General features: G+C 36.2%; 1 protein-coding gene and 1 long non-coding RNA gene across 2 annotated transcripts; one reads left to right on the top strand and one right to left on the bottom strand.

Moving 5' to 3' along the window:
• Nucleotides 1-313: 313 nt before the first annotated feature.
• Nucleotides 314-823, bottom strand: LOC148197543 (uncharacterized). Its single transcript, XM_088115561.1, has one exon. The coding sequence runs from the start codon at nt 821-823 to the stop codon at nt 314-316; it is 510 nt and encodes a 169-aa protein (XP_087971687.1).
• A 10,041-nt stretch (nt 824-10,864) lies between these two features.
• On the top strand, nt 10,865-12,864 carry LOC148197544 (uncharacterized). The gene is made up of 4 exons (XR_015786717.1): nt 10,865-10,976; nt 11,366-11,449; nt 11,975-12,039; nt 12,406-12,864. It is a non-coding gene; the product is annotated as an uncharacterized LOC148197544 (long non-coding RNA).
• The last annotated feature ends 622 nt before the right edge of the window (nt 12,865-13,486 follow it).

Genomic DNA, 13,486 nt, shown 5'->3' on the forward strand with positions numbered 1-13,486 from the left:
ATTTATATCTTAGGAGTTCACTTGGAGCGTTCCTAAGATCAAGGTAAGAGTTTGCGAAGAGCGTTCCTCACTGTTCGGTTTAGATGTTCGAAAATCACTTGGAGAGTTCCCTAAGATCAATATGCCAATTTTAGCGGTGGATAAGAGTTCTCTTTAGAACTTAAGAACCCTTTCTTTGAGCCGGACTATTGATATAACTGTCTCAAAATTTCGATGGGAATCATTTGATAATAATATCAGATTTCCAAATTACATCACACCTTTTTAAACTAGAAAGAAGCAAGTAGAAAGCTTATCTTTATTCTTGCCACGACTATGTCAGTCGGTCCTGCATGCATGCTCGGTTGCCCTCATTTTGCTCCCGGCTTGCCGAGGGTGAATCATTCTCTTCGTGTTGCCTTTTTTTGACAACCCGCATCTCCCTGATTCGAATGAACTTAGCAGCCCTCTCCTGCACTTCTCCGATGGTTGAAGGTGGCCGAGAAAATAAGTTATCTGCAAAGGAGCACGACCTTAAGGCTGTTGACAGGGTGCTGATGATGAACTTCTTGCTAACACCCTTCACTTGTCGTGCGGTCTGGTTGAACCGTTCCATGAAGTCCCTCAGGTCTTCATCTTTTCCCTGTTTGATTTTAGTAAGCTCCATGTAGGTAAGGTCTTGCGTCTTACTGGAAGCGAACTGCCATTCAAACAGGCGTCTCAAAGTCGCAAAACTATCAATAGTCTTGGGACCAAGAGAATGAAACCATTCCAAAGCTTCTCCTTTAACCGACAGGGAAAAAATCCTGCACCAATCCCTTTCACTAGGTGAATAGACTGCCATGGCGTCAGCAAATGAGAGGTGTCCTCCGGGTCCCCCGATCCATCATACCTTTCTAGAACTAGGAGCGCCCTTTCTGGCATTTGCTCTTCCATGACTGCAGTTGTAAAGGGATAAAGTGCCCTGGACCGAGCGGCATGAACCGGATGGTCAGAACTCCTCTGGGAACTATTTTTCCCCTGATCAGTGCCTTCCTGATCAGAGTCTGGGAATTCCACTATGGGCGTCTGATAACGGTTGAAAAACCGTTATTTTTATGCTTAAATTTGATACCAAAAGCAACCTTTAAGACTTAGAAACTAGCTTGAACTCATATTTTTGCTTTAGTTTTGATAATAAGAGAGTTGAAAGTGCATTTAATGGTTTTGTGCAAGATTCCATTCATTTTGTAGGCTAATTGAATGATTTGAAAGAAGAATTGAAATACCGAATGATTGGAGTGCTGAAAATGCAACCAGAAACCAGAAAAGTCAACCAGTCAACCAGAAAAGTCAACTAGTCAACCAGAAAAGTCAACCAGTCAACCAGAAAAGTCAACCAGTCAACCAGAAAAGTCAACCAGTCAACCAGAATGTTGAAAAACCAACCAGAACGCAGAAAAAGTCTGACCGAGTGGCGCTGAGCGGAAATTTGGCGCTGAGCGGCAGTTTTCAGGTGCCGAAATCATCGCTGAGGGGCAAAACAGCAGCTGGGGGGCAAAATGGATCAACCGCTAGTACCGCTCAGCGGTAAAATACCGCTGAGCGCCATTCTAAATGGGCTTGGACTTGACTTTTTGTAATTTACGAATGATATATAAGCTTTAGGGTTTCCTAGGGTTAGGCATCTTTGGCAGAAACAAAACAAACACTCTCTCTTCCACCCCTTGGGGTAGATTGGGAGATGGTGACAACTCTCCTCTTCTCTTTCTCGGGTTTATTCTTTCATTCTTTCATTGTAATTCATTTAGGTTCACCATGAATATGGTGAACTAAACTCTGTATGTTTGTTGGGGAATCAATGTAATCTTGTGAAACTCTCATATATGGAATCTGTTTTTACATCTTTTAATTAAGACTTATGCTTTCTTTCATCATTAGTTAGGGTTTTTCCTCTTTGCTTAATGCTTGCATTGTTTAACTCATTCGATGCATGATTATTGGTTTTGTCGATACGGGCACGTACGGGGAAGTCTAGATCCGGGGAATTTCTCCCAATTTTATATTGGTTGTCATTAAGCTCCTGCACTTATGAACTGATCATTAGGAATGCTAGGAATTGTATGAACTCGTGATTAGGGAGAAGCCTTCTGGAAAGGTACATTAGAGAGTGGCATTAACAATGATGATTTGACTGTTGAATTCCTAAAAATATATGAGAGTGGATAAGATGAAATTGACCCCCAACAACATATTCATATCTATATTTCATTGAAAGTGTTTATCTTTTGCTTTTTGCCATTGATCAAAATTCATGCATACATGTTTATTTTCTGTCTTGCATCTTAAACCCCAATTATTTCGTTTGTAAGTCTTAGTTAATCAAGAAACCACATAACTAAACTAGGCCGTGAGTCCTTTGGGAAGAACGATACTTGGTCTAACCAAGTTTATTACTTGAGCGATTCGGTCATACTTGCCGATTGAAAACAAGTTTGTGACATCATAATTTGGTGTTAATAAATTTGTCCATCAAGTTTTTGGCGCCGTTGCCGGGGACTCGTGGTTTAACTGGTTAATTTGTGTGATTATTGATTATCTTTGACTTTAATTTTGAATTTCTGTTTTTATTTTCTGTTTTTATTTTTTTGGTTATTATTTTATTTTTATTTTATTTTATTTTATTTTCTGTTTTTATTTTATTTTATTTTATTTTATTTTTCTGTTTTTATTTTATTTTATTTTATTTTTCTGTTTTTATTTTTCTGTTTTTATTTCCTATCTTCTTATCTTTTCAATTATATCCTTTGATTTTTTTTCTCTATCTTTTTGTGCTAACAATTGTTTTTAGGGTTTTGTGCCTAATGTCTGCAGAATGCAATTTGGTCAAGAATTTAACTATATGGACACTCAATTCTACCAAAGTAATCTCAACCACTGGTGGGAACATGACTCAAGCATGGATCAAAGCCAATTTTGGCAAGCTGCCGGACAATTTGAGAACCAACCACAACAACAATGGCAGCAACAAAGCTTTAAAATCAACAAAGGGAAGCAAGAGATCTCTTCATTTAGACAAGGCATGGAAGAATCACTGGGGCATGCATGGGACAGGTATAAAAGCCTATTACGAAAGACTCCCAAGCATGGATTTAACGAAGGAGAAGTAGTCCTAATCTTCCTTGGAGGTCTTGGTTCACAAACCAAGATGATGCTTGACGCCTCAGCTGGAGGCAATATCAAATGGAAGACTCCAGAGGAAGCCACAGAAATAATTGAAAACATGACTACTAATAACAATAAGTGGAACAGTGAAAGAGGAGCTCATATTCAACAAAAAAGAGTTCTACAGTTGCAATCCAATGATGCCTTGATAGCTCAGAACAAGTTAATAACTCAACAATTGGAGAATCTCTCAAAGATACTTGAACAATTGCCACAAGAGTTAAAGACTGTTGCACAGGTACAATCCCAGTTATGCGAATTGTGTGGAGGTGACCATATCAATGGTCAATGTGCCTTTCCAGTTGAAGCCGTAGAGGATGTAAACTACATGACCAATCAGTACCGTCAAGGGAGCTACAATCAAGGGTGGAAATCACACCCAAGTATTGGTCAGGAACAAAGTGGGCAAGCTGGACAAACTGGGCAATTTAACAAGCAACAACAACAAACCTTTCTATCAGGAAGTTTGGATGACACCCTTCAACAATTTTTGAAAAATTCTGACGCTACTCAGAAAAGCATTGAAGAATCATGTAAAAGGATGGAGATGCAGCTTCATTCCATTAGTCAGAGATTGAATGATGAGGTTAATACTGAAGTTAACCCTAAGGAGGAAGGGCAAGCCATTATCACTGAAAGTGACAAGATTCTTGATGAGAAAAAAATAGGGGGCGATGAGGAAAAGATAGAGAGAAAAGAAAAAGAATGAGTGAGAGAAATAAAGATGAAGAAAAAGAGAAAGAAGTGGTTGAGAGAGAAGAGAGAAAGAAAATTTGTGTGGAAATAAAGAAGTTGAAAAGAAAAAGAAAAGGGAAGAAAAAAATAAAAGAAAAGAAAAAGAGAAAATTTAGGGAGAGAAAAAGGAAGAAAAAGAAGATGAGAGGAAAGAAGAAGAAATCATATGAAAAATCACATCCTCATCTAAAGAAGAATCATAGGAAGGAAAAGAAATTCAAGTGCTTTATGGAAATCTTCAAGAAATTGGAGATTAAAGTTCCTATGGTTGAGACATTGCAACATGTTCCTGGTTTGATCAAATTTCTGAAGAAGTTCAGTATAAAGAAGAAAAAGAAGAAGGAACTTGAGGTTGGGTCAAGCTAATGACGTTAAAAGAGCGCTTGCTGGGAGGCAACCCAGTGATTTAAGAACTTTTGCTTTTATTTTGGTTTTGTAATTTTTAATTTGTGGACTTTATTTTTGTAACTATTTTGTTGGAGATAGCATCTACTGAAGGATGCTAGGTGGTTAAGTATCTACTGAAGGGTACTATGTTTGTAACACCTACTGATGGGTGTTGGTAAGAAAATTTTGCACCTACTGATGGGTGTTGGTAAGTTTGTTACACCTACTGATGGGTGTTGGTGGATTTTGGGTCAGGCTCGTGACGTTAAACAAGCGCTACCTGGGAGGCAACCCAGTTGATTGATTTTATCTGTATTGTTTGTTTTGATTCTACTTTAGTTGCATGATAGGGATTGAATGTTTGAGTGATTTGAGAAATTAATTGTAGGGAGCAAGTGAGGGGCATGAGTAGAAGGCACCTAGGGTAAGCTAGGAAGAAGAAAAGCACAACACAAAAGTGCCGCTGAGCGGCAAATTGCCACTGAGCGGTGGTATCGTAAAAGGGGCTTAGGTTGCCCCTTAGCGGAACCCGAGCCCATTAGGGTATTTTTATACCCTAAGTCACGCTTTGGCCTTTATTTTTAGATTCTTCTCTGCACACACACTCCTAAACATTTTTCCAAAGGTTCTCTACATTTTTCCTTTCATTCCTCTTTAGAAAATCTCCCTTCCACTCACTTTCTCACTAGTTTTCCATCTAAGTTTGGGGTTGGGAGAGAGCATCATTGATGGGGCTGAGTTTTTCAAAGCACTAAAGTAGGATTTGTTTTATCAATCACTTTTGTTTTTAGAATAGGATTTGATGTACTCAATTGGAAACTTTGTCTGTCATGATGGTTTGCTTAGGATTGTTGTTTGATAAGTAATGCCTGATGATGCTTTGTTATTGATTGATGTTGAGAATGTGCACATTATATGCTTAGACAGGTGGTTCACAAGCATTGTGAACAAATGCAAGATGTTATGATTGTGATTATGATTCTAAGCAGGATGTTATATGTGGAATGTGAATGAGCTTATATGTGAGGTTTTGAGCTCCAGAGTTGTTATTGTTGAATACTATTACTGTGAAAGCATGAATGACTTTGCCCAGGTTTTCTATGATTGAATTACTTGCTTGTTTGCATCATATGATCAAGGCCATTTGTTGATAACCCTTCTATTAGCCAAATTCATAAATTGAGCCCACTAAAAGAGAACACTATGTGTTATATCCTTTGAACCTCTAGCCTTGAACATGATTTGAAAACCCTTGTTGAAAAGCTTTACCTTGAGTTAAGTAGAAAATATCTTGTGGTACTGACAAATGTTCAAGTTTGGGGTTGTTGGAAAATAGAAAGGGAAATTGAAAGCATTGAGCTAAGAGCTAAGAATTAAGTATGTGAAAAGAAACAGAAAAAAAGAGAAAGAAAAAAAAAAGAAAAAGAAAAGCTCAATGCAAAAGAAAGTTGGGAATAAATAAGAATGATTGTGTTTCTCTTAACTCAAGGGTTTTGTGATCTAGAAAAACCAATTTTGTTGTTAGCCCAGCCACGTTATAAGCCATAGAAAAGTCCTTGTGATGATGCTTGCTTGTAAGTGTTTTTGATTATGGTTAAATGAAAGGCAAAGTTGATTCATGTGACATTGTGATAGTAGAGTGAATGAGTGAATACCTCTTATACACTTGTGTGTTTGAGTGAAACACTTTATCTAGTGAGGAAAGATTCCATGAAAATATAAGAACATCTTTGCTTAGTTGATTGATCATTCATGAAAGGTAGCATTTGTTGGATAGTATGTGATTGTGTGAACATTAAAGCATGTGCATGTCTTGATTGAAATCTTTGAAATGAGCTGAATTGAGCACTTACTTATCTTGAAAGAAGGATTTTTGAATGTGGTGAACCATTATATGGATTGATGGAAGATTGAGTTACATCTTGTTTGCTTGAGGACAAGCAAAGTTTTAAGTTTGGGGTTGTGATAACGGTTGAAAAACCGTTATTTTTATGCTTAAATTTGATACCAAAAGCAACCTTTAAGACTTAGAAACTAGCTTGAACTCATATTTTTGCTTTAGTTTTGAGAATAAGAGAGTTGAAAGTGCATTTAATGGTTTTGTGCAAGATTCCATTCATTTTGTAGGCTAATTGAATGATTTGAAAGAAGAATTGAAATACCGAATGATTGCAGTGCTGAAAAGTCAACCAGAAACCAGAAAAGTCAACCAGTCAACCAGAAAAGTCAACCAGTCAACCAGAAAAGTCATCTAGTCAACCAGAATGCTGAAAAACCAACCAGAACACAGAAAAAGTCTGACCGAGTGGCGCTGAGCGGAAATTTGGCGCTGAGCGGCAGTTTTCAGGTGCCGAAATCACCGCTGAGGGGCAAAACAGCAGCTGGGGGGCAAAATGGATCAACCGCTAGTACCGCTCAGCGGTAAAATACCGCTGAGCGCCATTCTAAATGGGCTTGGACTTGACTTTTTGTAATTTACGAATGATATATAAGCTTTAGGGTTTCCTAGGGTTAGGCATCTTTGGCAGAAACGAAGCAAACACTCTCTCTTCCACCCCTTGGGGTAGATTGGGAGATGGTGACAGCTCTCCTCTTCTCTTTCACGGGTTTTTCTATCTCTTTCATTCTTTCATTATTGTTCATCTAGGTTCACCATGAATATGGTGAACTAAACTCTGTATGTTTGTTGGGGAATCAATGCAATCTTTTGAAGCTCTCATATATGGAATCTGTTTTTACATCTTTTAATTAAGACTTATGCTTTCTTTTCATCATTAGTTAGGGTTTTTCCTCTTTGCTTAATGCTTGCATTGTTTAACTCATTCGATGCATGATTATTGGTTTTGTCGATACGGGCACGTACGGGGAAGTCTAGATCCGGGGAATTTCTCCCAATATGATATTGGTTGTCGTTAAGCTCCTGCACTTATGAACTGATCATTAGGAATGCTAGGAATTGTATGAACTCGTGATTAGGGAGAAGCCTTCTAGAAAGGTACTTTAGAGAGTGGCATTAACAATGATGATTTGAATGTTGAATTCCTAAAATATATGAGAGTGGATAAGATGAAATTGACCCCCAACAACATATTCATACATTAATATCATTGAAAGTGTTTATCTTTTGCTTTTTGCCATTGATCAAAATTCATGCATACATGTTTATTTTCTGTCTTGCATATTAAACCCCAAATATTTCGTTTGTAAGTCTTAGTTAATCAAGAAACCACATAACTAAACTAGGCCGTGAGTCCTTTGGGAAGAACGATACTTGGTCTAACCAAGTTTATTACTTGAACGATTCGGTCATACTTGCCGATTGAAAACAAGTTTATGACATCATAATTTGGTGTTCATAAATTTGTCCATCAGCGTCTGAGTGGGTTCAGCCAACCTTTGACTGGGTGGGGCCCTCCGCCCCGCGTCACGGTCCCTACGTGTTGCATCCCGCTTGGCCCTTAGAGTTTCAATTTCAGCCTGCATGGCTTCCATCCTCCTATGCATCTCCTGCATAAACGCCGTTGGGTCTTGAGCCATCCTTATGGTCTTGCTAGGGTGTCTTCGAAAATCCTCGGCCCCACGGTGGGCGCAAAAATGTTTCTGCTGAAATGGGACGAGGATCTCCGCCGAACGTCCTTCTACTACCGAGCGTCCTGCTTCTCCTAGCTCCAGCCAACTGAACACTGAATGGGAAGCGACCTGCAGAAGACACTTCGACGCTCAAGTCAGAAATTTTCTCTATAGGCCTTTTATAATTTAGTAATGAGTAAAATGTGAGTTTACCTCGAATCTAAACCCTTATTTATAGAGTTTAAAGGAATCTGACCAATTAATTTACCTCTTAATGATCTTTAATGCAAACCTTAACTGTTTAACAGTAGCTGTTATCACATTTATTTGTGCATTAACGTTGCTGAACGGTTGTCGGAACCGAACAACTGAGAGACTCTTTCTTGAAGGTTGACTATTCGATTCCTTATCGTCGTATATCATCTACCCATTCGGCAATGTATGAGCCCATAGCAACAATAAATATTTTTATTTTTATTTTAAATTATATATAAATATTTTAATAAGATCAGTATAAATATTTAAGTTACTATTATATTATTAATATGATTATGAACGTTATTTTTTTTTTCAAAGAAACTTAACACATCATAACAAAAATATGTCACAAAAAACAATGCCAAAAAACTTTATATTTAATTATTAATTATCGATTAAATATATATATATATATATATATATATATATATATATATATTTAATAACAGAGATTACATCATAACAAATTAATAAATAAATTATAGTCAATATTAAATTATATATTATATATTTTATTTAATATTTTTATAAAATCATAATATATTAGATTATATAATAAAATATATAATTTTATATATATATATATACATAAATAATAAATAATATTGTTTTTAAAAATTAATTAAAGTCTTTTAATAAAATTAAACTCACTTAAACCCTTCCCTTAAATCAGGAACTATAGACATTGAGATTTTTTTTACCCTCATTTGAAAGGGTCTCCGGGAAGAGATGGATCATGGGTCAACTCCTCTAATCTTTTTCCAATGTGTCACATTTATTACATTTTTTTTTCCTAAAAAATCACATTGCCTTACGCTTATTCTAATATTTTCATTAAGATAATATATGCAACAACTATAACTCATTCTTTATGGATATTTTGTAAGAGAAAAAAAAGTAGAATCAATAGTAGCAAAGATTATTTAAACAAAAATTTAAATGATATCATCTTTCAATAAAATGGTTTTTATTAGTTATAATTCTTTGATTTTAGTTCAGATTTGGTGTTTCGTTTAGTGAAGACTCATAGGGCTTTTAAGGTGTGTTTCGTTTTATCAGAAGATTCGGCAGCTAGGTAAATATCAATTCCCTAATTTATTAGATTGTAATCTCTCCCTATGCAATAAAAAATGGTTGGGAATTTTCACATTTGTGAATAATTTTAAAAGTGTCTGCTGCTTTGGGGTTCTGATTTTGGTTGGTATGCTGGCTGGTGCTGATGCGTATAATATTCATGTTGGCTGGTGAATAATGAGGCATAGCAGTGTAACAATATATTTTTGAACTTGTAATATTTGGAGCATGGTATTAAATTTGTTGGTGATAAAAAAAAATTGGTCGTATGTGCTTATGGTTTTATATGCTATTGGTCTTGTATGCTTAAGTAATTGAGAACGAATGACTTTGGGACTACTAATATGTGCAGGGTAATGACTTAATGTTGTCTGTGTTTGGTTGTGGCAGGATGAGTGAGTTTTAAGGGCATGTCTGTGTTTGGTTGTGGCAGAATGCTGAGTGATGTGTAGAAGCCTAGTGCGTACAAAGTTTTTCTTTGGTGTTAGGAGTCTAGGTTGCACTGATTTTGATATTGGTCTCAAGTGTAGTGTTGTCCAGTCTGTTAATGATTTTTGAGTGTGTGAATCTCAGGTGCATTGTCTTGTGAATAAGTCGTGAGTTGAGTGGAGTGTTAAGGTAGGAGATAATGAGTATTCTAGGGGTTGTTTCTGCAGCTTTGATTGTCCAGTTTGGCACCATAATTGTCCATTACGGTGAGTGGTGCAGGGGTGTTTCCTACAACTTTTAAAATTGTCCAAGTTAGCAGTAGAATGGTCCAACATGGTCAGCATTTCTTACTAGTTCTTGTAGCTTTCAATACTATCTAATTTAGCACTTTTTGTGCAGTTGGGTGCTAAAACGGACTGGTAAACAAATTCACAACTACCTAAAACTCGGAGCACTCAACTTTCATACTCAAGAACCACTTTTCACAAGTTAACAACACTCTAACTTCTGGCTTATGACAGCAGAAATCATAGCGTATGGTTTCAAAGATAGAACTGAATGTAATGCAGCACAAAAGCATGATACTAGTTCTAATATGTAAGACAATGCATATGTAATGAGAAGACACAGCAAAAGCTACAAAGTTCTCAGATTCATAAACTGAAACAGGTTTGACATAAGCAAGTGACGTTTCTCAATTAACTAGCCATAAAACAATGAACTACAATGAATGAGATAGTGATTCAAACATTTGGAGCTTACTGCGTTAGTGTTTAATAATCTCTTGGTTACTTACTATTTAGTTCTTTTGTATATAACTAAAATGCATATTTCCAAAACCCTTTTGGGACTCTGTCAAACATTACTTGGATGCATTTACCAGGTTTTTCAGTCCATACGTACTCATTGGCACAGTTAAGTCAAAACCTTTTCTTTCTCCTATGCAATTATTTAGTCTAATAATATCAATCAAATTCTTTTGCATGAACCTCGTATTCTATAAAAGAAAACGTGTAATGTTTTTTTGAATCATTTTACTTAAGTTGTTTTTGTTTGTACAGGCAATAAGCATAACTTCTATGTCTCTCATTGCAGTAGAGAAGTTATCAGATATTTCTTTAACATATTTCATTGGCTTGCTCCAGGAGTGAAGTTAACTCTGTTGGTCTTAAAAATACCTTATTAATGCATGATTTTTGCTACTTTACTTAAATTTATAGGTACCTGTGAGCATAATAACTAGATTTTTTACCATTCTATTTCAGGCCGAAGTAGCTGCTGCTTTGATGAGCGGTTATGTTATAGGCTTGAATCATTTAACTGATGTTGAAATAGACAAGGTATGGAACTCATTAACACTAATGGACAATATGCTAAGTAGTACATCACTTTTTTTGTTCTTTCTGGACTTTTGTTAAACAATACTAAATTTGAGTTTTGAAAATTAAATTAAGCGTTTTAAAGTGAGCCAAGGCAACTCATTCTTCAACTTGATAAGTGATGAAAAACATGAGAAATATCAATGTCATATGTTATTATTGTTACGAATCTAAATATGAGTTGAAAGTCTCACTACATCTACATTTGTATAAAAAACTCATACTTTAGAGATGGTCAATCTCTAAAGTCTCTCAGTGAAAAATTTCAACAGTGGTATTAGGATACATAATATGCATACCAAATTTTAGGTTGAGAAGGAATAGTGATGTGTGCCAATGTTGTATTGCAGATAAACAAACTATATCGCCTATTGGCATCAGGGGAGTATTCTTTTGGAACTGGTCTCATTCTCACTACATCATGTTTGATTCTGGTATTATATTTATATCTAATAGTGTCCTCTTTGTAATGCACACCATGACTCCTATTTAATCTTCCTCGTTTATAATACGTTCAAGGAACTTATTAGTTTCTCCATTATTTTATTAGTCAATTATTCGGTATAATTTTAGATATGTAAATTTGGATTTATTTCCATTTTTGTTTGTTCAATTCTCCTTTTAATATGTGAAATAGAAAGAGAATGAATGAAAAGTTTTTATAAACTGTCTGATTTCTTTCAATATGTGTATACTTTTATGATACTACTAGAGTTCCCCCGCCTGGGATTGTTACAAAGTAAGAATTCAAAGTCATTTCATTTTAAGTCTGCTTTCTGTTGTATATTTCATCTGGTCTATGGCCTTATACCTTTGTTAGAATTTGATTTTCTTTTCTCTAAAATGTCGATCTAACCTTCAAAAAGTTATACTCTCTTTCAAAATTGTTTAATGTAATTGTTATTAAAAACTATCATTTTAATCTCCTTTACAGAGTTTTGGGATTGGATGGATTGTAGGTTAACCTCCATTGTTGTGGGCTCTTTCCATCCATTTTTTTCTGGGGACTGCTTATTCAATCGATGTAAGTTCATTTTGATGTTGATGGCACATACACTTCATTTCCCCCTGGTTATTTAGGGCATAATTGTTATCTGTCATTGTAAGATTTGTTCATTTTCTATAACAAGAATTTTATTATGCTTTATCAGATTCAGGTGAATATTATGCAGTAAATGTTCAACAACATCTGTACTTACAATTAATTTTCCTGTTAGGAGGAAAACTTTGTTTATTGGAGGAAGGCTTTAAGGATTGAAATTATGTGACACTTCTTTTCTTTTCCAGTAGTTATATTTGAATTTAAGCTTCTCTAAAACCTCTGTTTGGAAACTTTGTTTGATAGTGACTACATTTATTTTTCCGTAACTTGTGTCTCTAAAATTTACAGCTACCCCAGTTCAGATGGAAGAGAATTGCAGTGCTTCAGCCATGTGCATTGTAGTTGTTCATGGGATAATGTTTCAACTTGCCTATTATCTTCATGTGCAGGTCGTTTGTCCTTCTAAAAAGTGCTCTCAGTTGTAATGCATATGTGCATAAATTAGCTTTTATACACATAATTGCAGCATCAAATGTCTAGCAGCGAAGAAACCCTCTTGCAAAGCCAAATGTTTTTGGTTGCTAATACGTGTGCGTAATATTAAATCTGCCAACCTTTGTGTTCAAGAGGCCAACTATGCATTTGGGTCAGAAGAGGGTACTTTCTTCTTATGTATAATCTCAGAGGACTTGGTTGTTCTCTCTTGTATCCTTGTATCCTTTATTTACCATAAATAAGTTTCGTTTAGGTATTCTGGATTTGTGTTTCACTTCTTGAAATGATTTATGGAGCTGCCATTCTTGTGGGTGCAACATCTTCCTACCACTAGAGCAAAATGATCAAGGTGACTTCCACATTACTTGTATAAATTATGCCATTGTAATAAATTTGGAAAATGTTTATTTCACAACATATATTTACCAACTATTTGACAACGCCAGGTGTCGCGTTGTGATTAGTCGTTATTTTAAATGAAGACAGCTTGTCCAGGAGGGCGTTTTTGGAAAGAAAAAATGTTCAGAAACCCTTTTGGCGGTTTTAGTATTCTTCTTTTAGTTTTCGAATTTTGTGATTTCTCTCTGCAACACTCTTAAGAAACACCAACACCGGTGGTGTGGCTGTCCCTATTTTGGATTAGAGTGTTGTTTCATAGAGTGCGTGTGGCGCATTGTTTGGGTTATCTCATTTGACCCTATTTGGAGGTTCATCGGTGGTTTACTAAGCGGTATTGGTGGCCAGGTTTTGTTGTTTCACAGACATCGGCGAGGTGGAGTTTGGTTTCCCGCTCCGCACACACCGGCGAGGTGGAGGTTGGTTTCCCGGTCCGCACACACCGGCGAGTTGAAGGTTGGTTTCCCGCTCCCACACACTGGCGACGTGGACGTTGGATTTTCGCACTTACGGAGAGGTGGACGTTGGATTTTCGCAC

This window comes from Vigna umbellata, chromosome 5 (assembly GCF_029865625.1).
Source record: "Vigna umbellata cultivar VRB3 chromosome 5, Vumbellata_1.0, whole genome shotgun sequence".
Lineage (NCBI taxonomy): Eukaryota > Viridiplantae > Streptophyta > Magnoliopsida > Fabales > Fabaceae > Vigna > Vigna umbellata.